Source organism: Acinonyx jubatus, chromosome E3, assembly GCF_027475565.1.
Source record: "Acinonyx jubatus isolate Ajub_Pintada_27869175 chromosome E3, VMU_Ajub_asm_v1.0, whole genome shotgun sequence".
Taxonomy (NCBI): Eukaryota; Metazoa; Chordata; class Mammalia; order Carnivora; family Felidae; genus Acinonyx; species Acinonyx jubatus.
In genome coordinates this window covers 11,078,615-11,103,095 of record NC_069398.1, presented here as the reverse complement: position 1 = coordinate 11,103,095, position 24,481 = coordinate 11,078,615, and the positions used below count along the sequence as shown (strand labels likewise).

The 24,481-nt window shown below is 50.0% G+C and overlaps 1 protein-coding gene across 1 annotated transcript; it reads left to right on the top strand.

Annotated features, from left to right (window-relative positions):
* The first annotated feature begins 1,581 nt into the window (after positions 1-1,581).
* GPRC5B (G protein-coupled receptor class C group 5 member B) lies at positions 1,582-24,155 on the top strand. The gene is made up of 4 exons (XM_027043135.2): positions 1,582-1,740; positions 9,882-10,895; positions 19,480-19,592; positions 20,964-24,155. The coding sequence occupies exons 2-4, from the start codon at positions 9,890-9,892 to the stop codon at positions 21,006-21,008; spliced, it is 1,164 nt and encodes a 387-aa protein (XP_026898936.1). The 5' UTR covers positions 1,582-1,740; positions 9,882-9,889; the 3' UTR covers positions 21,009-24,155.
* The last annotated feature ends 326 nt before the right edge of the window (positions 24,156-24,481 follow it).

The window sequence follows — 24,481 nt, the reverse complement described above, 5'->3', positions numbered from 1 at the left end:
TTTTGCAAGAAATTGGGGCTAAGAAAGGTGAACTTGCCCACGTTTACACCGGAAAGGATCTCGGTGTCAGTTCCACTAATAACCACCAGGTGGCGGTGCCTATCCACTTTCCAATTACGCAGTCCGGCTGGAACGCAGAAGAGGGGTCTTCCCGTAAGTATTTGAAGATCGCCTGCTGTATGCCAGGCATTGTTCTAGGTGCTGAGGATACGTAGGCAAATAAAAGAAGAAAGTTGTTTTGCCTTTCCCTTCCATTTTTCCTTAAAAATAATAAAAGGTATTCGCGGAGATGTGTAGTTGTCCTGACCAGGAGAAAATCGGCTTGTCTGTGCAAGAAGTGAGGAGACCACAGGCTCTCGGGAAAGTGATGAAAATATCTGAAAGGTCTGTGGTCTTCAAAGATCAGGGCATACACCTACCCCCAGAAGGGAGTGTTATTCTACAACCCACCTTCCTGCCTCTCTATCCCCGCCCCACTGCAGGGAGGTAGGGAGCAGGGGTCATCTCCCTGCAGTGTCTTGTAGGACCCGGATGGGGTGGAGGAAGGTGGTCTCATTCTCAGAAACAAGAATGGACCGTCCTCAAAGTCTGGGTTGGGGGAGGGGGTGCTTGAAAGTCTGTAAGTCACCCAGGGAACCAACCCCTTGGGTGTGCTGGACTGCAGCTCCCCAGGCCCCATCTGAGCAATGCTGATCTCCCGACAGCCAGGCGGACTAGGAGCCAGACTCAAGTGCCCAGGGACGCTGCTGCCTAGGACCCCTCCTTCAAGCTGGTGCTGGGGCCGTCCTGTGGACGTGCATCCCGGCTGTGCCCTGAGAGTCTGCGGAGCGCAAGGCCAGTGGCCCCAGGCGGTTGTGTGCCGTGGGTGTACGTGGATGATGTGTGCAGCGTTCGTGGTGGGGATCCGGCGTAAGGACCTACGTGAGGGGTGCGCAGTGTGAACGTGTATGTTTGGGGTAGCCAAGGACACAAGGGCTGAGCGGTGTGTGCATAGGGACAAAGACACTTTGGGGCGGTTGGGAGGGCGGGGGAGGCAGTGGAGAGAGCCCAGGCGGGAGAAGGCTGCGTTTCAACCAGCTAGAGGAGACCAAGCCGCGCCTGTGTGCCTAGTTGTATACTTTGGGACGTGCGCGCGAGGATCCTCTCTTGCGTCCAGGACCGGGTGTTTGTATGTTGTGGGGAAGTTACTGTTTGTGAACCCACGTTGAAGAGTGTCCTGAGCGGAGGAAATCCCCCGCACTAGGACACTGGTGGGATTATCCCTCTGTGTATGTGTTCCTGCAAATGAATCAACTTGGGTATATGTCCGGTGCGTCTGGACTGCTTATGTGCTTATGGGCGTGGATGTGGGGGACGTGTCCCCAAATTTGGGACCTTGGAAGGGGGTCGTCTCAGCGCTCCGGGCAAGGAGCTAGGGGCTTGCAACGGGTGGAGAGGATGGAGAGGCGCCGCTCAATTGGCGCGGGGTTCCGTGAGGAAGAGCCTGCGGGGCAGGGGCAAGGGGCGGAGCTGGGTGCCCCGGGGGCGGGGCCGGCCAGGGGGCGGGGCCGCCGCGGCTGCAGCGGCAAGCGCGGGGCCAGGGGGCGCCTCGCGAGGCGTCGGCTCGCGAGGGCTATGCAGTGAGACAGGACCGGCGGGCGGGCGGGCGCGCGCGGGGCGGGGGCCGCAGCCGCGCTGCAGAGATGTGACTTGAGGCCGAGAACCAGCAGGAGCGTCCGCGCTGCGTGGCCGCGGGGGTCGGTGAGTGCAAGCCGCGCCGATGGGGTGGAGGGAGCTTGGACGACCCCAGAAACTTTTCCCGCCGTGGGCTTAGGAGGATTGGGAGTCTGCTTCTTGTGCCCTTCTGAGCGGCCCCGGGGGTTAGTCTGCTGGGGGAGATGGGGGTCGACAGTGGGGGGGTACCACAGTGCCGCGGGAGAAGAGCCGTAGAGGGCGGGGCGGGGGGAGGGGAGGCCTGGAGACCTTTATGGGGGGGGGGGTGCTGTGTACACGGACCAGGTGGAGATCCGAGTCTCTGAGGAGGGTCTGGGGGCGACCACAGGTAAAGGGCAGCTGGGAGTAGTGTAAAGGAGTCCAGCCGTACCCGAGTAACTCGTCGTGTGAGGGGAGCCGCGGGCAGGTCAGGGGGCCGCGTGGTCAGCGTGGGGGCTGACCACAGACAGGGCAGACGAAGCTGGGGGCATAAGGACCCGGCTTTGGGGGTGAGCTGCCGCACCTGCTGCAGGGGTTGGGGGCCAGGCTCGCAGCCGACAGTGCCTGCGCACTACGGGACAAGGGGAGAACACTGCGGGGGAAGAGAGGCAGAGCCGAGACCTGGGGCCGAGGGACAAATGAGGGGCGGCTGCATACAATGGCGAGGGGTTGGCGTTTCGTTCAGACCCGGCTGGGGCTTAGGACGAGCCCTGTGCTGTGGTGCGTTCGCTGTCCTAGGGGATGTGCCCAGCCCCGCACATCCCGGGATCCCTACCGTCCGCACCCGCCTGGGCCCGGGGGAGCGAGTTAAGCAGGCTGGGAGCGGAGCGCCGACCTTGCCACCGAGGACGGCCCAGCGCAGCTCGCGAGTTCGTTCCGTGGCCCTTGCTCTGTCACACGCAGGCCTGGCCAATCTCCCCCTCCCAACTCGTCCCCGGTTCGCTAAGGGGGCGGCTCCTTGGAGCGCGGACAAAGGCCCCTGGAGTGTGGCGGGCAGCGGCGTCCCTGTCTGGGGCCCCGGCCCACGCGCCACACTGGCTGCCCAACTGCGCCAGGATGGGGGGGGGGGGCACTTGAGCAGCGCCCAGGAGGAACTGGGGGTCCTCGAAAAGACAAGAGAAGTGAGGGAAAAGTGAAGGAAGGGACCTGGCACAAAAGCCACGGAACTTCAGCCAAGGAACCTTGATTCAGAAGTTTCTTCGGTGGGGTGGGGGGCTTTCGGAGCATTCAAACTTCGAGTTAAGCTGCATGCAAATAGCATGTAAATAGAATGCAAATCATCATCTGTTGGTTGGGAGCACTCCACGAGGCCAGTTTTGTAACTAGGCTGTGGAGTGAAGGGTTTTCTATCTGTTCCTGCTCGAAGTCTGAAAAGGGGTCAGCTGAGTTGAGAAAGAGAAAAATGGAAGGGGAAAGAAGTCGCCATTTGGGGCAGGCAAGCAGCCTTGTTAGAAAGGGCTCAAAATCTTTATTGCTTAATGTGTTCTTTTAGTAAATGTACCACCTACAGAACTGGGTCTGGGGCAGTACAGTGTAGAAAATGGACAAGCCCCCGCCCTCGGGGCACCGGCCAGGTGGGTGAACAAACACTACATAAGTAAATGAATAGCAAGTAGATATAACTTCTAATTGGGGTAAGAGCTGCCAGGAAAATAAAACAGGAGGATGTCAAATAAAGTGACTACTGTTGATGTGTGTATGGAAGACCTTTCTTGGGAGTGATATTTTTGTGGAGCCTGGCAAGATCTCCCACAGTGGGAGATCTTGGGGGACCACTGTGCAGGCAGAGGGCACTGCAAGTGCAAAGGCTTGGAGGTGGGAATGAGCTTAGAACTGAACAAAGGCCATTGTGGCTGGAGCTCGGAAGCAGATGTGGAGGGGGTGGGTGGGAGAAGGAATGGTACAGACCAGCCAGACCACGGTCTTTTGGGCCATGGAAAGGAGTTTAGGTTTTATTCTCCTTGGGCCAGTGAACCCTTGGAGGGTTTTGAGTGGGAACCAAGGGATGTTAATTTTTAAAACTCCCCTGACCTCAACATGGAAGTGGAAAGCAACTCCCCTTTCGTTCTGCCTCTGGGGATGTTGAGGTGCGGGGAGCCTCTGAGGGTCTCCATACAGCCTGTGGGGACTGCTTTGATCCTGGCCTGCCCTGTGAGCCCACTTGAGGAGCTGCTCAGGTTTTAAAATTCACTCCCCACTTTGAGGTAGTTCTTGCCCATCCCCACCCAGAGCCCTTGGCCCCGTAAGCACTTCACGCTGAGCTTCCTGGGGGTTCTGAGTTAGTCACATTTTCTTCTCGGAATTACTGCCCAAGAGGAACCATCCACCCCGGAATGGACAGCCAGGGATGCAATTTGCATTTAAATGATTGCTTTTATTTACAGGATTGGAGCTGCTTTGCATATTCATGGATCACGGAGCTTGTGTTCTGACAACCCTGTTTACTAACCTAGGAGGCTTATTAAATTCAAGGGCCCCCAAATAGGCTGGTGGTCTGGGCAGCGTTGGGAATGAAGATTATGAGATGGTGTAACTTGGAAAAGGTATCAGATGGTGGGATTGTGGGTCTGGGAAAGAGTTTAATGTCAGGAAACCTTGTAACAGTTTAATCTCACGGAGCAGGAAATGCACCAGCACCATCAGCTCTAACAGGAGTGGGCTGGGACACGGTGTCATGCTGGGGTGTGTGGGGAGACTGGCTTCACAGCCTCATCCTGGCCTTCTGCCAGACGTGGGGTGAGGGCTCAAATCAGAGGTGCAGTGGAAAGCCTTGGGTCAGGAGTTCGGAGAAATGGGTTTTCGTCCATTTAGAGAAATGGCCTATGAATTCCAGTAAGCCTCTGGCCAAGCTGCCTAACTTCTCTACCTCCATTTTCTCAACAGGAAAGACAATGGAATCATGATTGTCTTTTTAATAAGACACTTATTTTGTGCCCAACCCTTTGCTGAGTATTTTTCGTGTACTTTTCACGCCAGCTTTGTGAAGGCAGCCGCTATCTTTGTTTTATAGAGGAAGAGACTGAGAGTCAGAGAGGTTAAGTAATGCCCCATGTCACATAGTTATGTCTGGCTTCACTCCCACTGCGGTCTTCCACTCTGGATGAGATTGATGGGTGGGTAAATTCTGTGCCAGGCATTCATCCACGTACCGAACTACTAACTATGCCCGGGAGTGGGACAGCCCCCTCCCCGCCTGCTCAGTTTTGTTTTCTTTTTTTTTTCTTTCCCTTCCATGCTCTAGCATCTCCCCACATCTTTAAAGAAGATAGGTTTAAGATGCCTCTGATCTGCTGGGCACTGGAAGGGGCCTCAAGGTGGAGGATAAGTGGTCTCCTTAGAGCCCTGCTGGTAGTAGCTGAAGAGAGGCTGGTCGGAATGTGTGTTCAGAGTGGTTTTATACATCTTGTATCTCTTTTCATATGGGTAGTGGGCAGATGAGGACACTAGTTTCCCAAGGGAATGGCCAGTGTCTGGTCCCTGGATGTCCTCCCTCTGACTTCTTGACAGAGAGACTGGGCTTCAGGGCACCCAGGCTGGCCTGGGTTTCCCGTGGGAAAACCACCTTCACAGGGAGGCTTCCACTTAGAGCACCTGCTTTGGGTATCAGGTGAGTTTAGAGGTTCTTAGGGTAGACTACTACCAAAGATATCTCCCCTTCTACTCAGGGATCTCTTTGCTTGGCATGATGGGGAAGGCTGGAAACCAGTCGTGGATAAACACTTGGGTGAACCCCCTTCTTCCCCCATCTCCATGGCAACTGCTCCTCCTGGAAAAGCAGTCAGGAAAGTTCATAACCTCAGTTGAAGGAATATTTACCAACCATTTCTATTTATTTAACAGACAGCATACCCTGTGTCAACTACTGTCCTAAAACTTACTATTTTAATCTTCACAACCACATATTGGGTACTGTTAACGCCCCTATTTTGCACATGAGGAAAACTGAGGCAAGATAGGTTCAATCAGCCACCCAGGGTCACCAGGTACCAGCAAGTGGCAAGGGCAGGACTTGAAACCAGAAGACCCCACTCAGCAGTTCACCCTGCTTGATGGGGATCGGGGCTGGGAGAACCAGCCCTGAATGTGGCCTTCAGGCAGGCAGCGCTGTCCTTTCTCACGCAAGGAAACTTGCCTGCATTCTTTCCAGCCTTTACAAGGCCCCAGCTCGTGGGGAGATGGAGAAATGGAGCGTGTTCCTCCACCACCTGCCGGAGGCTTCTGGCCCCTCTGCAGGTGGGGGTGGCGGACAGAGAGAGAGAGAGAGAGAGAGAGAGAGTGTGTGTGTGTGTGACACAGAGAGAGAGATAGTGTATTTAAGGGCCTCTGAATGAGTCACATTTCTGGGAGCCCGGCTGGCAGCAAAGGTAATTAGTATGTGAGCCGAGGCTTGTGCAGTCGCTCACATTTGTTCATTACTCCTTTTGAGGAGCTGCACGCCTCCATCCCATGGGTCTGTTGCCATATATTCATCCCGTCCCAATCAGCCTTGCCTGCGGCTGACTTGAAACCTCTAATCTGGCATTGTTCAGTTTGGGATTCCTGGAGCACTGCTCTTTTCCTGGGGCTGGGATGCAGAGTGGGGGGGGGGGGTAGGGGTGGGGGGAGGAAGCACTAAGTGGCTGATGCAGCTGGATGGGGTGCATCCTGACAGTGGGTGCCTCCCGCTTGCTCTCTGGCAGGGTTGGTGAGGCAGAATGTACTGGGGCCGTGGGTCCTGGCTTACCCTGATGCATGTATGTCTGAGCTTCTCAGCCCTCCGTGTGCCCAGTCATCTGAACACACTTGGAGCTTGCTGCAGGGGCTTGTTGAAACACAGGGGGCTAGGCCCACCCTCTGCGATTCTGCATTTCTAGCAAGCTCCCAGGCGACACTGCTGCTGTTGGCAGTCTGAGGATGAAACTTTGACTTAACCCTCTCAGACCGTCAGTTCTTTCCTCTGTAAGACAGCAATAAGAACATCTGCCCTACTGGGGTCACATGACGGTTTGAGACCATATACTTAAAAAAATTTTTTTTTTAATGTTGATTTATTTTTGAGAGAGACAGAATGCAAGCAGGGGAGGGACAGAGAGAGAGGGAGACACAGAATCCAAAGCAGGCTCCAGGCTCTGAGCTGTCAGCACAGAGCCCGACACGGGGCTCAAACCCATGAACCGTGAGATCATGATCTGAGCCAAAGTCGGACACTTAACCGACTCCGCCACCCAGGCACCCCTGTTTGAGACCATATTTATCCATTCATCCATATTTATCCAGCAGCTGGGTTGTGAGCCCTGCCCATGTGCCAAGTACTAGAGTCTGTGCAGAACAAGACAAACAAGGGCTTGGACATGGGAGAGGGGGGAAACAGACCAAAAGGGTAACAAAATATTTGGAAATTATGGCACATGCTACAAAGATGAAAATCAAAAGTACTGGCGTAGAGCTTAAGGGAGGCAGGAGGGACCTAATTTAGACAGACTGGCCAGCAAAGGGCTCCCTCACCAGGTGACATTTCTAGAGCCCTGGTCTGCCATAAGAAGCCCAAGTAACAATAGTACAATTGTTTGCCTCCTGGCTCCACCACTTTCTAGCTGTGTGACCTCGAACAAGCCAGCTGAACTCCATGTTTTATTTCCTGTAAAATGGAAATAGTAATAGTACTTGCCTCGTAATGTCACTGTGCAGATTATAAGTCATTACTATATGTGAAGTTCATAAAAGTGTGCCTACAGTGTTGCAAGCACTAAGAGTTAGTTACTGTCATTGTCACTATGGCAAAATAGAAAACTCTGGAGGGCAATTCTGAATCCCCCAGAAATCCTACATGAGCCAGACTCTGCTTCATACTGAGGCAGTGTGTAGCCGTCCAGATCATCCTAGACATTGTTCTGTAGAGTGGGGTGGCTGTCCCCTCATGGGCATCCTTGACAATAATAATAATCCCACTTGAGACAGCTGGATCCCACTAAAACGCCTGGCTGCCATTGGTTGCATCCACATGCCTAGATGTTGGGGAGGGAGGACATCCTGGAAGAAGGGGGCCACATGATGTGGGAGGAATAATAGAACTTCTTTGTTGGCAAGTAACACAAACCCAGCTCAAACTGGCTTAATACAAAAAGGGAAGTTAATTGGCTGGATGAATAGGGGCCGGACCATGAGTCTGACTGCCAGCCTCTGGCGTGCATCCTCGCCCCTAATTTGCTTGGGTGGGATGCTGGGAGGCATTTAAGAAGCATCTCTTGCCATGGGGCACCTGGCTGGCTCAGTCGTTCGAGCGACCTGAGAATCTGAGCCTGCTTCAGATTCTGTCTCCCTCTCTCTCTGCCCCTCCCCCACTCATGCTCTGTCTCTGTCTCAGAAATAAATAAACATTAAAAAAAGGAAAAAAAAGAAGAAGCATCTCTTGCCAGATGCCTTCTGTTCTGGGCCTGCCTTCTCTCATCTATAGGCAAAGGTGACGATCCGTATAGCACCAGGCTCCTCATCCAGTGTCATCAATAATTTATCCCAGTCAATGGCTTCATGGCCAAGGCAGGATCAGTGCTGCTCACGGGATCCCATAAAAGAGCAGAAAGAGAGAGAGAGAGAGAAGTCGATACTGCATTTACTTAAGGAAGCCCCAGGGATGAGCTGGAGGTGGCTGGAGGTGGCTGGTTACAGCCTCACTTATGTGCAGCCAAGGTGGTAGGTCCAGCCTGAGCCCCCTGGAAATGACCAAGAGAGCACAGCTGTGTAGGCCATGGCTTTCTGAAGGCCAGGCTCCCTCCAAAAGCAAGAGCTGGTGCCAGTGGGGTAGAGGATAGGGTCCTGGTGAATAAGTCTGTCGTTCATTCAACATTTACTAAGCATCTATTTTGTGCCAGCACTGTGTGCTGGTGCTTCAGTCTACACCAGTGGTGTTCATCCCAGCGATCTTGCATCCCCACCCCCATGGGACATTTGGCAACGTCAAAAGATTTTGGGGTTGTCACAGTTGGGGGAATGGGTGTGCCACGGGCACCCATCCAGTGGATAGAAGCCAAGGGCACTGCTGAACATCCCACAATGCACAGGACAGCCCTCACAGCAAAGAATGGTCGGCCCAGAATGTCAGTGACCCCAAAGTTGAGAAACCCTGGTCTACCGTGATGACCTAGACAGTGTCTGTGTCCTCCTGCATCTTGAAGTGGAGAAAGGCAGGGAAAAGAGGAAAAAGAATGAGAGAAACAAAGTAGACAGGGAAGAAAAAAAAATACAGAGATGATTAGAGCAAAGAAAGAAATAGGCTCTGGTGAAGAGGGATGGGGCTGTGACCTTGGCCAAGGTCTCAGAGGGTGACATGGTCAGGGAGGTGGGGGGGGGGTGCAGTTTTCCACTCAAGGGGTCAAGAGTGTTTAAGCAGAAGGAGCAGGAGGGGCAAGATGGGACTTGGGTTAAGCCCATTTGCCATGGCTGCTGTGGGGAGTCCAGAAAGAGTACCAAGGGGAATCCTGCAAGCACCTGGGGAGGGAGGGATGGAGGTGCAGTGAGGATGGGTTCCCTGGTGACCTTTGGGGGAGGTGTGAGGGCAGAGGGAGAGGGGGATCCCAGGAAGATAGTTCATATTGGATATGGCATGTTGGAAATGAGGGCATGCTTCTAGGAGCTTGGGCGAGTATCCTAACCCCTTGGAGACCCTGTTTTGTCACCAGGGTAAGGACTGGATGTGCCTAGTGCCTGGCTTCGAGTGAGTCATGGGTAAATATTAGCCGTTACCATTGAGAGACTGAAAGGAGGCAGTACATACCATTCTCAGCACAGTGCTGGGTTCATGGCTGTCTCTTTAAAGTTTTGCTTTCATTCCCTTATTTTTGAAGAGGTCAGACACAGCACAGAATATAAAAATCAAAGAATACAAAAGACTATACAGAGAGAGTGAATCTCTCTCTCACGCTCTTCTCCAACCACTAGCAATGATGATTCATGATTGTTCACTGTGCCAGACCAAAGCAGCAGATGGGAGCTGAAATCCGGGTCATGCACCCCACCCCCACCCCAGGAGCTGTGCTGTCTGGAGAAAGGGGTGCCTTTTTCTGACCTGTCAGAGGTAACTTATGGGCTAGCAGGTTTGAAAGGAGGTGGGTCTTAAAGAAGTCAGGAAAGTGGGAATCTGACAGTGAACTGGTCTTTTTCTCCCTCCAAACATCTCCTCTATCCTCAATATTCTGGAACATTTCTGGTGTCAGAGGGAAAGATGAGAACCCACCAGGTGCTCGCCTTCCTCCTGCTCTTCGTAATTGCCTCCGGGGCTTCTGAGAACTCAAGCACGTCCCGGGGCTGCGGATTGGATCTCCTCCCTCAGTACGTGTCCCTTTGCGACCTGGACACCATCTGGGGCATCGTGGTGGAGGCGGTGGCTGGGGCAGGCGCCCTGATCACGCTGCTCCTAATGCTCATCCTGCTGGTGCGGCTGCCATTTATCAAGGACAAGGAGAAGAAGGACCCCGTGGGCCTCCACTTCCTCTTCCTCCTGGGGACCCTGGGCCTCTTCGGGCTGACGTTCGCCTTCATCATCCGGGAGGATGAGACTATCTGCTCGGTCCGCAGGTTCCTCTGGGGCGTCCTCTTCGCGCTCTGCTTCTCCTGCCTACTGAGCCAGGCGTGGCGTGTGCGGAGGCTGGTGCGCCATGGCAAGAGCCCATCCGGCTGGCAGCTGGTGGGCGTGGCGCTGTGCCTGATGCTCGTGCAGGTCATCATCGCCATCGAGTGGCTGGTGCTGACCGTGCTGCGCGACGCGAAGCCGGCCTGCGCTTACGAGCCCATGGACTTTGTAATGGCCCTCATCTACGACATGGTACTGCTTGTGGCGGCCCTGGGGCTGGCCCTCTTCACGCTGTGCGGCAAGTTCAAGAAGTGGAAGCAGAACGGGGCCTGCATTCTGGTCACGGCCTTCCTCTCTGTGCTCATCTGGGTGGCCTGGATGACCATGTACCTCTTTGGCAACGCGGAGCTGCGGCAGGGAGACGCCTGGGGCGACCCCACCTTGGCCATCACACTGGTGGCCAGCGGCTGGGTCTTCGTCATCTTCCATGCCATCCCTGAAATCCACTGCACCATTCTGCCGGCCCCGCAGGAGAACACGCCCAACTACTTCGACACGTCGCAGCCGAGGATGCGGGAGACGGCGTTTGAGGAGGATGTGCAGCTGCCGCGGACCTACATGGAGAACAAGGCCTTCTCCATGGATGAACACAACGCAGGTAACGTGATCGCCACCCCACCCCCTGGCGCGGGGTGGCCTCTGGGGCCATTTGCCCCAGAAGGACTCCTTTCTTTCTCTCCAGTGGGGATGGGTGATCCGGGAGGGGGGTGGGGGGGTGGGGGAGGGCAGTGTCCTGGCAGATGGGAGCCCACAAACATTGGCTCCTGTGCTAAATAAAACTGGCCCAGAGATGGGTTTTTAATTAGCATGTTTTCCTATCAATTGCCGACTTATTTAAATATAAAACCCAGGTTTCTCACCTCTTTTGAAAAGTCAGCTCTGGCAATGCTGGGTCGACATTCCCACCTGGCAACAATTGTCTGGAGCTGATGGACGTGTGTGCAGGAAGGCCCGACCTCTCAGGAGTTGTGGCTGCTCCTTTTGTTTGTTTGTTTGTTTTTAATTCCAGTGTAGTTAACATGCAGTGTTATATTAGTCTCAGGGGCACAATACAGTGATTCAACAGCTCCGAATAATTGCTCAGTGCTCATCAGGACAAGTGTACTCTTAATCCCCTTCAACTGTGCTACCCACCCTCCCACCTCCACCCACCTCCCCTCTGGTTTGTTCTCTATAGTTAAGAGTCTGTTTTTGTTTTTCCGTTTGTTTTGTTTCTTAAATTCTACATAAGAGTGAAATCATACAGTATTGCATTGACTTAGCATTCTACTCTCTGGATCCACCCATGTTGTTGCAAATGGCAAGATTTCATTCTTTTTTATGGCTGAGTAATATTCCATTGTATACATACACGTGTTCTTTATACATTCATCTATTGAGGGACACTTGGGCTGCCACTGTGGAAGACAGTATGGAGGTTCCTCAAAAAATTAAAAATAGAATTACCCTATGATCCGGTAATTGCACTCCTGGCTATTTACCGAAAGAATATGAAAACACTAGTTGGAAGGGATATATGCACCCCTATGTTTATGCAATATTATTTACAGTACTTAAATTATGCAAGCAGTCCAAGTGGCTGTTCCTTTACATGGGGATCCACTTTGTGTTTACCACACTCCCCACCACTCCCTCTTGCCCCTAACCCAGTCACTATAACATATTAACATTAATTCTCTGGCTACCTGGAAGTGTTTGAGTTTGTAGTCCAAGTGCTAGATGGATGCAGGGGATATTGGGAGCAATGCTTGTGTCTCCTTCCCACTTTCGTCATCACGAGTGTATGAATTGGGCCCTGGAGTCAGATGTCTGGATTCAAATCCTGCCTTTGTACTTCCTCGACGTGTGGCTTTAAGCAAATTGCTTTACCTCTCTGAACCTGTTTTTCTCATCTGTAAAATACAGACAATGAGAGAATGTACCTCTCGAGTTGTGAAAAGTAACATACTGAGTGTCACATGCTGAGGTCTCCCCCAGGACCTGGCATGCTGGATGTGTATCTTGTTTGGGTTCCCCTGAAAGCAGAGCCCAAGACTTGGGTACAGCTGGCTTACCCAGGAAGTGTTCCCTGCAAGGGAGAGGGACGGATAACAAGACCAAGAAGGCAGAAATGCCCAAACAAGTAGATCAATATGTTGGTCACTGCTGTGGGCAGCTGGGACTCGGTCCTGCCAGGGATGCATGTAGAACGAGCCTCAGACTTGATCTTTGAAATCTGGAGCCTGTAGCATCTGCCACCAGTTCCTCCATCACTCACCCTCATGTGTGTCCTCGGTCTCCTACTCTCATTGTCACATCTCCCACTACTCTGGCTACATAAGTTCCATTGGCTTCTGAGGCACAAAAGCAGAGATTTAGTGGGCACTAGAGGTGGAGGCTGTCTGGGTACCCAGGACTGTCCACACTGCTGTGGCGGGATTCAGAGGTGGGCCTAGAGGATGTGATGCAGGCACTCAGAGCCCCTATAGATGCTTCAGAAGTATTTCTTAGAGTCATTACTTCAAGTGAGTCGGCTAAGTTCCCAGCACTTGAAATTAAATAAAATTGCCTTGTCTCAGTTACCTGAAGATTTATCAGGGGCTATAATAATAATAATAATAATGACAGCATTAATAGTAGTAGCAGCAGCAGCAGTAGTAATTATTACCTAGTATAGTCATTGTTTATTGAGCATTTACTATGTGCCAGGCACTATTCTAAGGCCTTAATCTCTGTTTTCTCTTTAGGCCTCACCTCCACCCACTGAGATAGGTCCCATTAGTATCTCCACCTTATAGATGAATTAAGTGGAGACTCTAAGAGGTTCAGTCACTTGCCCAAGGACATACAGCTGGGAGATGGCCCATTCCAGATGGTCACAGTCCCCTTTTCAGTGATGCTCACCAAGGTACCTGGGCAATGTTCACCAGCCAGCTGTATTGCAGAGTCTACTTTTCTGGGTTGAGTGCTAAAGGCAGCCTGCCTGTCCCCTGCAGGCAGGGGGAAGCACATCGAACCATCAGGTCCTCCAAGGCCACCCAGTGCCCTCCTCCCCACCTGGATGTGCCCAGCTTCATCTGTACCCCCGACTCCTGGCCAGACCCACTGGGGGGAGGCCCCACCTGTGGACAGGGCTGGAAACCCTGGTGTGGTATTTATCAGAGCTGTTTCATTCTTCCTAGAAAGCCTCAGGCCAGCAAGCCCATGTTTGTCAAAGGGTTTAGCAGGAGTGTCAGCTCTGGTGGCACTGGTTCACCATGTTACCAGGAAAAGATAGGAGTCAGGATGGGGATAATCACTGGGAGCCCAGAGGGCCCTCCAGGGAATGTGATGAGCAGAGGTCAGGAGCCTGGCTAATTCGTGGGGTCCTGGTGGAGCCACCTCTTCCCTGGCTCCTCCTGGAACAGGATCCTCTTTATATGAGACCCATAGACTCCCCTTGGACCTCAAAGGTAATAAGAACTCCTGAAATGGATGTACATTTTTGTACATTCATTGGGGAATTTTTGTCTGTCACTTTGTCAGATTCTCAAAGCTGTCTGCGAACCCCAGATGGTTAAGACTCAGTGTTGTTGAACCTGATGGTCTAGTTTACTTGTAATAAAACAGAGATGCTAGAACTATCCAAGCATTGGGGTCTTCAAAAGTAAGAATGTTTAACCTTAGTAGGTGTTTACCATGGACCAGGTACCATTCTGAGCATTTTAGTGGCTAATCTCATTTAATCCCTACAATAACCCACTGAGGTCCATTTTGCAGATAGGACACTGACACACAGAAAGGCTACACATCTTGCCTAAGAGGCAGAGCCAGGGTTTGAGTCCACACAGGCTGGATCCAGAGGCCACATGCTTGATTAGTCTACCACAGAATTACTCATCTCTCAGGGCACCTGTGTGGTTCAGTTAAGCATCCAACTCTTGAGTTCGGCTCAGGTCATGATCTCACAATCATGAAATCAATGCTGAGCGTGGAGCCTGATTAAGATTCTCTCTCTCTTTCCCTCTGCCTGTCCCCCATTCATGCTCGCTCTCTCAAAACAAACAAATCAGTATCTAAAAAAAAAAAGAATACTCCTCTCTTCTCGAAGCACTTGAGTGGCCCTTATCTTACTGATGTGCCTGGACAACTTTGTGCTTTGAGGATACAGGGTTTATCAGTCCCCCATTTTATAGAGCAGGAAACTGATGTCCAGGAATATCGGGCAACTTGTTCAAGCTCACACTATAAGAGCAGGGAAGATGGGGGATGTTGGTTCTCTACTACATGCATCTTTTCTTGTGAAAATGCAGCCAGTACTTCATATGTACTTAAGATCCAGGGACAAAGGTATCTGGGACCCAGGTCGGTACCAATAGTATCAGGCCTGGCACATTGGTGATGAGGGGTCTAGGGGTACGTCACACCCTCCTCTATTTCACGCTCTGACACATTCCCAAGCCAAGTGAGTTGTCTTTCTGTCCCCTCTTTCTTTTCCAAAACAAAATAGCTTTATTATTCCTTTTTCATGATAAAAACCAACAATAATCATGTAGAAGTTTCAGCAAGTAAAAATAACAAAAATTGTTCAGAATCCCATTGCCCAAAGGGAGCTGCTGCTGACTGCTCCCATCTTTCCAGACATCTCTCAGTGAACACACACAGTCTCTCTCCCTCCCTCCCTCTCTTCCTCCCACTCTCTTTCACACACACACACACACACACACACACACACGAGACAAGACAATCCCATAGAGCGGTTCTTAACCTAGCTGTACGTTAGAATCACTTGGGCAGCTCAAAAAAATTACCAGGGCCTGCCCCCTTGTTCTGATTGGATAAGTCTGTTTGGGCTTAGGTTTTTTGAGCTCTCCAAGTGACTCACAGATGTAGCCACCAATGTACGCAGTGTTCTGCAGTGTGCTTGCTTAAATCAGCATTGTCTCATGGACAGAGGCCCTTCCAGGCCAGTGACTGCGGAGCATAGTATCCTTTTCATGATGCCGAGCTTCCCATTAGGCACAATCGTTTACTTTTCTCATCCTCTGCTGATGCATATTCATTCCACTTGTTTCTGGCTTTCCGTATAAGTAATGCTGCAGTGAACATTCACCTCTGGGCCCATGATCAATTAACTTAAAAAAAATTCCTAGACATGCATAAAAGAGTCTCTAAATCTTCATATATACAGCCAAATGGCCCCCCAGAAGTTAAACTAATTTACTGTCTTCCCCCTCCCCCGGCTTAATAACTCATGAGAGCCCCATTCCTGTTTTCCCACTTCTTCCCCAACCTTGGATGTTGTCAGACTTAGTTTTAATAGCCCTGTTTTGGATCATCCCAAATGTGTGTCCACCAGAATTCACCTGGGACCAATGGGACCAGGCAGGGTGAGCCCCAGGCAAAGTTCACATAGGCTAAATTGGAGTCCTGGCTAGGATTGCCTTTGTTCTAGAAACGCTTGCTTTGCTGGCTGGGGAACATCTGGGTATGCTTCCTTGTCACTGTGAGAACAGCTGTTGTCTTTAGTGCTGACCTCAGCCAGCTTGTATTTTAGGGAACCAGGCCCCACAAAGGGCCTTGCCTAGGAGCTACAGTTGGCCCTGTTTCTTTTGCATTTTAGCTAGCCAGCCTTTTGGGCTCTCTTTCCTTGCAGGTCAAGTCCCAGTGCCCTCAGCTTCTGTATTTCCTTCCCCCAAATGAGACCCTAGGTAGATACCACTTCATCAGCCTCTCGCTTATTAATAAGTATCAACAAGGCATGAGGTATGTGATAAAAGATTAAAATGCACTGAAGGATGTAGCACCTCAGATCACATCTGGGAAAGTGTTAACAAGGCATATTAAATGTTCACCTTTCAAAGGAGCAGTAAAGAAAAGTGTTCTTTCTTTTGGGGGATTTGGGCTCTCAGATCTCATTAGGATGAAGGCTATTTAAACTCTGACTCTTAGCTTCCTAATGGAAGGCCCTGAAATCAGCTTTTAGGGGAGGGCCAATCTAGCCTCACTTTCAGAGTCTGGGCAAGAGAAGGCTGGCATTCAGCCTGTAAACTTAGATTCCTGTGGGGACACTCTTATGGATGAGCCCTGCTTGTCTTTCACAGCTGACCCAGGTCAGAGAGGGGTGTTAGTTGGGACATTTGACATTGCAAGCAATAAAAAATCTGATTTGAACTGGCTTCAGCAAAAACAAAACAAAATAACAACAACAGCAAGACACTAATGTACTGGGAATCAGGCTTCAGGAATCATTAGATCACAGAGACGTGAGTGATGACTATAGTTGGTCTTTCTCCATGTCTTGGCCCTGTTAGCATGATGACAGCCCCAAACTCTGGGCTTGCACAGAGTCCCAGTGGAAAAGAGGACCATTTCCCAGGATGCTTGAGCAAAAATCCCAGAGTTAACTTTGATTGGAACTTATTGGGCAGGTTGAAGTCACATGCCAACCTCAGGCCAGGGTAGAAGGCAGTCGTAGCCAACACTCAGAATGTGGGAGGGATGTTTACCAGAGGAGAACCACAAATAACTACTACAGAGAGGAGCCCTTGGGCTGAGGCACCCCACAGATGGCCAGTAGAGTCGAGCCTTTGTTTCTTGGAGGAAATGTGTTGGGGCCAGATTCTCCCACCGCAGCTGGCCAGTTCTCTGCATTATCAGGAGAGCAGTGCTGTTTGGTGTTCCCTCTCTTCCAGCAGGTATTGGCTAGGAGTTGAGACTAGTAAGAGTCCTCTGATGCCGCTCCCTGGCTCCCCCTTCTCTACTTCCTGGGTAAGGTATCTCCGTGCTCAGCTCACGCATAATGAGCTGCTTGAAGGCGCGGAGGGAGACGTTAAAGCAAACACTGGCGTACCTGTGTCTGGGAACATTTGTTCACCCTACCTCAGTTTCTTCGGTCCAGCTTGGGCTGAGCTGTCACTTAAGTTTAAGTTGCTTCTGGGGCCCCTGCGTGGCTCAGTCAGTTGAGTATCTGACTCTTGGTTTCCGCTCAGGTCGTGATACCAAAGTCGTGGGATCCAGCCCCATGTCAGGCTCTGCTCTGAGCATCGAGCCTGCTTAAGATTCTCTCTGTCTCTCTGTCTCTCCCTCTGCCCCTCTCCCTAGCTTGAGTTCTTTCTTTCCCTCTCTCTCTCTTAAAAAGTTGCTTCCAGGTAACTGAATGTGATGGTTAAAAACAGTATTTGGAGCCAGTATGGTGTTAAGAACACAGATTCTCAGGGCGCCTGGGTGGCTTAGTCAGTTAAGCATCCGACTTTTTTTTTTTTTAAGTTTATTTATTTTGAGAGATAGAGCAGGGGAGGAGCACAAAGAGAGAGGGAGAGAATTTCAAGCAGGCTCTGTGCTGTCAGTGCAGTGCCCAACATGGGGCTTCATCCCTCAAACCATGAGATCATGACTTGAGCTAAAACCAAGAGCTGGACACTTAACCAACTGAGCTACCCAGGTGCCCCAACCTGGAAATGAGTGTCTGACTCTTGGTTGCTCTGTTTGGGATTCTCTCTCTCTGTCTTCCTCTCTCTGCCCCTCCCCTCTTCACATGTCTCTGTCTCTCTCAAAAATAAATAAATGAACTTAAACAAACAAAAACCAAAAAAGATTCCCTGCCTGGGTTTGAATGCTCGTGTAGCCTCTTTCCAAAAGTGGGACCTTGGGCTAGTAACTTAATTTCTCTGTGCCCCATGCAAAGTGGACATAATGAAAGCACCTATCATGCTATGAAAATTAAATGAGTTAATATATAAAGTACTTTACACAGTGCCTGGCTCCTAGCTGGCAGTCTATGACGGTTCACTATGTTGCTAAGGTGATTTTGGTCCCTGCATCAAGTAATTTGTAAAAACCCCAAGTTCTCGCGCTACTTTTCAGGCAGACAAGTGACTCCCTTCAGGGAAGACTCTGAAGTGAGGCTTTTCTTAGCAAAGCAAGATTAGTGCCTTCAAGGAGAATGAAAATTATGACAATGCCATGTTGCTGCTGAGATGGACTTTTGTTTTTATAGTGCCTCTACCTTCTTCATTAGTTTTTAATAGATTGTTTTTCAGAGCAGTTGTAGTTTCACAGAAAAATTGAGCAGGAACTACAGGGAGTTCCCGCATGCCCCTATTATCAATAGCCTGCATTAGTGGTACATTTGTTGCAGTTGATAAATCAATATTGATACATTACTATTAACTGAAGTCCACCATTTACATTTTAGAGCTCACTCTTTTGTTTGTGCAGTTCTATAGATTTGGACAAACGGGTAATCTCATCTATGTACCATTATAGTGTCAGATAGAATTGTTTCCCGGCCCTAAAAATGCCTTGTGCTCCACCTGTTCCTCACTGCACACCGCATCCCCCCCCCAACCCCTGACGCCCCTGGCAATCATTAGTCTTCCCACTGTCTCTATAGTTTTGCCTTTAGCAGAATATCTGAGTTGGAATCACAACAGTATGCAGCTTTTACTGACTGGCTTCTTCAACTTAGCCTTATGCATTTGTCCCTTCCATGTTTCTTTGTGTAACTGGGGCTTTCTTTACAAAAAAAGGAAAATTAGATCTGTACAAGCAGAAAGCAAATAAGAAACACCATTTACCCACCTTTCTTAGGTTAAAAAGTGCTGACATATTCTGCCCTCTGTGCTACCACTCTCCCTTTTTTCCTGATTAGAAATACCCCACCCTGGTCCTTGGGAGTCCCTCTGTTCTCTCCCCAGTCACTTTCCCATGAAGATGACCTCTACTGTGTACTCAGTGTCCACATTCTTAGGGTTGTCTGCCTGCATGTATCTAGAAACAGTGAACAGGGTTGAACGGTGTGGTATTGAACTTGACATGAATGACGTTTTGTGGGGAGAGAGGAAACCCTTGAGGGATGCAGAGGTGCTTCCTTATCGCCCATGGGCTGCAGAGGCTGGGGGTGGGGGTGGGGGGGCTCTGGTAGAGGCTCAAAACCCTGCCCCCCACCCCAGCAGCCTGGCCCTGGATTCTACAAACTTCCCAACCCCACTGAGATGGGTCATGCTCCAAGAGAGCCAGAGAACAAAGCCCCTTTGTGACTTTTGTTTTGAATCTGGCTTGTGACAATGGGAGGAGTAGGGAGGGGGGTGGGGGATGTGTGCTGGGAGCACGGTGTTGATGCAGGGGAAGAAAACAAAATTGTGGGGCTTTTTTTTTTTCCTTTTTTTTTTTTTTTTTTTTTTTTTTTTGGTGTTGTGTTGCGGCTTCCCGCCTCCCCTCAGCTCTTCGAACAGCGGGATTTCGCAATGGCAGCTTGGGAAACAGACCCAGCGCTCCGTTTAGAAGCAATGTATATCAGCCGACTGAGATGGCCGTTGTGCTCAATGGAGGGACCGTAAGTATCAAGAGGTGATGTTTTGGCCAGAAGCCTAAAGAGCAGTCAGTGTTGGGGGGCAGTTTCACCGGGACACACCGCTCTGTGGGGGCTGCTTATGGGCCCTGCAAAAACACTGGCTCAAGTTGACGCCCCTTGCGGCTAGAATGCATGCAATGCTTCCATTGTTCTTTCCCTCTCTATCCCCTTTCTCCACGCACGGAAGACCCACCTATACTTAGTTAACTTAGTCTGTGGATTCATTTGAAAACATCCCTGTTTCTTGGGGCTCTTGTACCCAATGAATTCTCTGGCTTTCATTATGCACAAGGTACCTCTCCCTCCCTGGGAGGTGACTTTTAGGAAAAGCCCAGAGTTGTGAAACCCTGACAGATTTTGCTGACATCCAACCTAGTGTAACCACCCCCGACCCCCCCCCCCCCCCCCCCCCCCCCGCCGCCTGCTGCAGGCCCCTGTCTCTGCCCCAGCTAGGCACCGGATTCCCCCACCTCTACTCCTTAAAAGATGTCTTCAGAAATTGGAGTGATTATCATTTCTATCCTGTGAGCACAAAAATAGGTTTTACTATCTGATGCCAAACAGACCTTCAGCAGAATTGTCATTGTTTACATCTTGCCTCCGTAGAATTACATCATTTTGTTTCTCCAGCAATCCAAAGACACACTGTCATTCCCACATTTAATTTCCAAACATAGCTACATGCTTCTTTCAGAAACAATGCATACCAGTTTACACATGTAAATTGGACTTCCATTCTTTATATCATGTGCCAATTCCATAACTCAAACTGAGCTTTTTTTCCTTTTTTTTTTTTTTTTAAACGTAAGTCAGGGATGGTCTTTGATCTCTGGAGGGAATTCGGGTTTTCCTGGCCTTTTGAATGGTATGCGAGGCATTGGTTTGCACTGGTTTGGAACAGGCTCAAAGACAAATAGACTCACAGATTTGCTTTCTGAAAACCCCTTGCCATCCACTGGGCTGTTTTATTATTGGGTGCCAAGAAAAGCCTGACTCAAAAGCATTTGGCCTGTGTGTTTTAATAAATATGGTTAGAAAATGGCCCCATCAGTCACTCTTAAGCCCTCCTGGTCTCTTCAAGACCAGTGTCTATAAATACACCCCGGACTTAGAAAGTGAAGGGGGTTTCTGGGTAAGGAAACATCCATTAGGGGTGCGTGATTATAGAAAAAAGGACATGACTTCCCAAGAACAGCGCAATATAACACACAGTGCTTGCTACTTTTCTTGGGAATTACTCAGCCCATTAGGAGAAAGCAAGGGGACTTCTCTTTGGCACATTGTTAACACATTGGTTTTTGATGTTGACTTTGCAAAGCACAGAGTTCTTAGCTGTGTTATCCTTGTTTCCAGATCCCAACTGCTCCGCCAAGTTACACTGGAAGACACCTCTGGTGAAAGACTTAAGTTCCAGAGAATAAGAATCTCTCTTACCGATTTTATTCCCTGGCTGTGTCTTTCTTGAGGGAGAAATCAGTAACAGTAGCCAAACAAGGCTGCCTCACAGCCAGGAGATCTAGAAATCCTGCACAAGGGGATTTCTTGTAAATGTGAACACTGCTGAACTGAAAAGCTAACACTGACTGCCCTCTCGCCCCCTGCCACACACACACACAAACACGTAATACCAAACCAACCTCAATCCCTGCAAACTAAAGCAAAGCTAATTGCAAATAGTATTAGGCTCACTCGAAAATGTGGCTGGGCAGACTGTTTCATCCTCTGGGGGTAGAACAGAACCAGATTCACAGCCAGTGGGCCAGGCTGGTGTGGGTTGGTTGTGGAGGTCCCCCACACCATTGCCCTCCCCAGCGAGTAGACCCCAGGTGGCCTCTTGGAGATGACTGTTGCGTTGAGAGGACTAATGGGGACTGTTCCATCAGCTTGCCTGTTTGCACGTTTCAGGGGGTCAGGAGCAGTTAAGGAGTTGTGGGTGTGATTCCAAGGTGAGTCCCAACCGAATCACGGGGTGAGCTTTCCAACCAGTGGTGGTGGAGGGATCCTGGCATGTGCCAATACAGAGAAGGCTATCTGGGAATTGAAGTGACCATCACATTTAGAAAGTGGTGACCCACCACCGTGCCCTCTGTGGGCCTCCTGCTCCAGGTTAACGGCCGGAAAACAAGCCCGCCTCCCTGCTTGGTGGAGTCACAGCAGTATTCCGGCTTGGGGCAGCAGTTTCTTTTCCCCCCTCCGCCCGAACCCTTTCCCAGGCTTTTATTCCCATGTTCATTTCAAAAACTTAGATGGACCATCAGCTTCCAGCCCCCTGGGCTGGCAGGCCAGAAGGCAGGTGCCACAGCAGATTTTCTGTGATGATGTCGCGTAGCAGGGCCTCCCAGGGGAGAGAGGACACGCTGCTGCCTAGCACGCAGCGAGTTCTCCGATCTCATACGTTGATGGAGTGCAAGTTCCGGGGGGGGGTGGAGCACTTGAGGGGCTCTTGCTGTCTTGGAGGGTATGTGGGGCATTTTTGACTTGTTTTTCTGTAAGTTCCATGAAAATGATTCTCTTCAAAGCCCATTGTTTCTGTCATGGTTTCCATCCGTCCTAAGCAAGTCATTCCTTTGTTATTTGGCATTTCGAACATCTCGGCCATTAAAAAGCCCCATGTTCTCTGCACTGTTTGGCCAGCATAATCACTAGCAGTGATTCGAAGCAAAGAATTTTAACGTGATGGCATGAAATGTATAAGTGAGGGTGAGCCCTTTGGCATCTACGCTAATGACTCTGTTGCTTTTTCTATAAAACAACCCATAAGCCTTTAACCTTTATAAAGAAAATGAAAAAGGTTAGTGTTTGGTGGGGGGGGGGGGGAACTGACCTCTTCATAAGCCAATATGTCTGAGCTGTTTTAATAAACCTGATTTTTCTCAAGGCCCTAGTCTCTGCTGTGTCCCGTCCTCGTCACAGTCCCGCTCCCCCCCTGCAACCTTGCAGAGCAGCGGGGTAAACAAGGCCAATTTGGCGGTCCCTATGCGGTCAACTTCGAGTTTTCCTTCCAGCCAGCGTACTTCCTTGAGTTGCCATGCATGGGGAAGAAAAAGCATGGCAGCAGAATGCCACCTGTACCTGACCTTTGGGAAACAGCCCCACCCCGGCCCACAGCATGTGCTTGCTTCTAGAGAATCAGATTCCAGTCCTCTCTCAGAGGAGCATCATTGGTGGACTGGAAACCTGGAGTACTGGGGAGGGGAGGGAGGGAAAGAAACTAGGACCTGGGGTGGGGATGGGGGCGGTTGCATGCAGTCCCAGGATTCTGAGAATACAGAAATCTCCAAACACCTCGGTCCAGTCCAGTGAAAAACGACAGCATTACACATTCTCATGCCAGGAAATGGTTGCTTACCCCCGCTCTCTGGAGTCCTTTGGAGCTCTCTGATCCCATCAGTGATTCCGTCTGCAAGAGCCCCCCCTCCCTTGCAGAAGGGAGCAATTCACCTGAGCGTTTCCCCTCTCAGTTCTTGGTCCGGGCATAGAAGGTGAGCATGGTATAAATGGCTATAAAGGGAAAGTAATGTTTCACCAACATAAAAATGGAACCAGCTTCGAGCCACAGGAAACCTCACTTGATGAGACCTTTCTCCCCCCCTTTCTTTTTAAAGCTATGATATGTTATCGTGCTTCTGGGTTTTGTCTTATTTTGGCTTTAAGGTTGAGAGTGGGCTGGATGCCCTCTCAATGGGGCAGGGGGGGGAGTGAGGGCAGAGAGCAGAGAATGGGTATTTTTCTAATGACTCCACCTGAAGGGTACAAAGAGACCTCTTCGCCAAGAGACTGTGGCCACTAGCTGCCCCCACGGAGCAAAGTTTAAATACGAAATCAAATAGCACCTCTGTTTAAGATCTATTTATGTAAACAACACTTGTTGAGGGAACATAACCTGGAAGGACAGCATCTGTGATCAAAATACCTAATTGTAAGCACAAATCTTTCTGTGTCCGGTTATTAAAATCACTTTGGGACTATAATAGCCACTCTCGTCCCCCCTTTTAATAGAAAATGGCCATTCTATCCTGGATTTCTCCACTGGATATGGAGGGTGGGGAGTGAGGGAATCAGCTCAGAGAACTGACAAACTGGGAAGTTCTGGGGATCCAGTGCTTTGAGTACAGATTGTGTCAGGGCCCACTGAACAAGTGTAAACTCGGGGTGATCTAGGTTGGCCAATGCTGAGTTAAACCCCAAACTGAAAGGGAGCGTTGTGGCTTTTATAATCCAATGATGCAATGATTATACCAGCTTACAGGAGTTCTCAGCAGGTGCTTTTTATTAATTGATAAAGAGCTAAGGCTCATTTTTGATAGATAATATATATTTATTAAATGTATTAATGTGTGTTTTATAATGTACCTTTATCCCCTGGCTGACTGTTGCATACTTATTAAAAAAAATCGTTAAAGAAATTTCAAGACAATCAATGTGTACCATAAATGACTGTATATAAATATTACAAATTTAAAGGTTGTAAAGCATGGGCAGATAGGTTTTATTTTCAAAATGCTGTTCTTAACACAAAAATAAAGGCATTACTATTTACTTAAAGATGTGTGGTAGCTTGTCAAAACACTCGGTAGAACTACTAGGCTTTCTTTCGGATCTGCCTGGAGGCTAACTCTGTGGCATTGTGAATGGGGGAATCCTGGATAACAGCAAGCCCCAGAACAAATGAGGGTAATAAGTTAGCTTACCCATCAAATGAGGAACTTTTCTATAATATTCTGGGGACTTGACAACAAACCTCCTTTGTTACTGTTTGGGTTTAAGTGTCTCACCTTGTTGGATCTACAGTCAGAGTTAAGAGTCAGTCTCCTTTGGAAATGATCGCAGGCAGTATGTCTTTTTTATGAAATGAGTAACTTAAAACCAGA

Excerpts from the sequence above, each read along its gene's own strand:
- GPRC5B (XM_027043135.2), top strand. The coding sequence starts at position 9,890 with ATGAGAACCCACCAGGTGCTCGCCTTCCTCCTGCTCTTCGTAATTGCC. Across the intron at positions 10,896-19,479 it reads CATGGATGAACACAACGCAG|CTCTTCGAACAGCGGGATTT; the intron begins GTAACGTGATCG and ends GCCTCCCCTCAG. Across the intron at positions 19,593-20,963 it reads TTGTGCTCAATGGAGGGACC|ATCCCAACTGCTCCGCCAAG; the intron begins GTAAGTATCAAG and ends CCTTGTTTCCAG.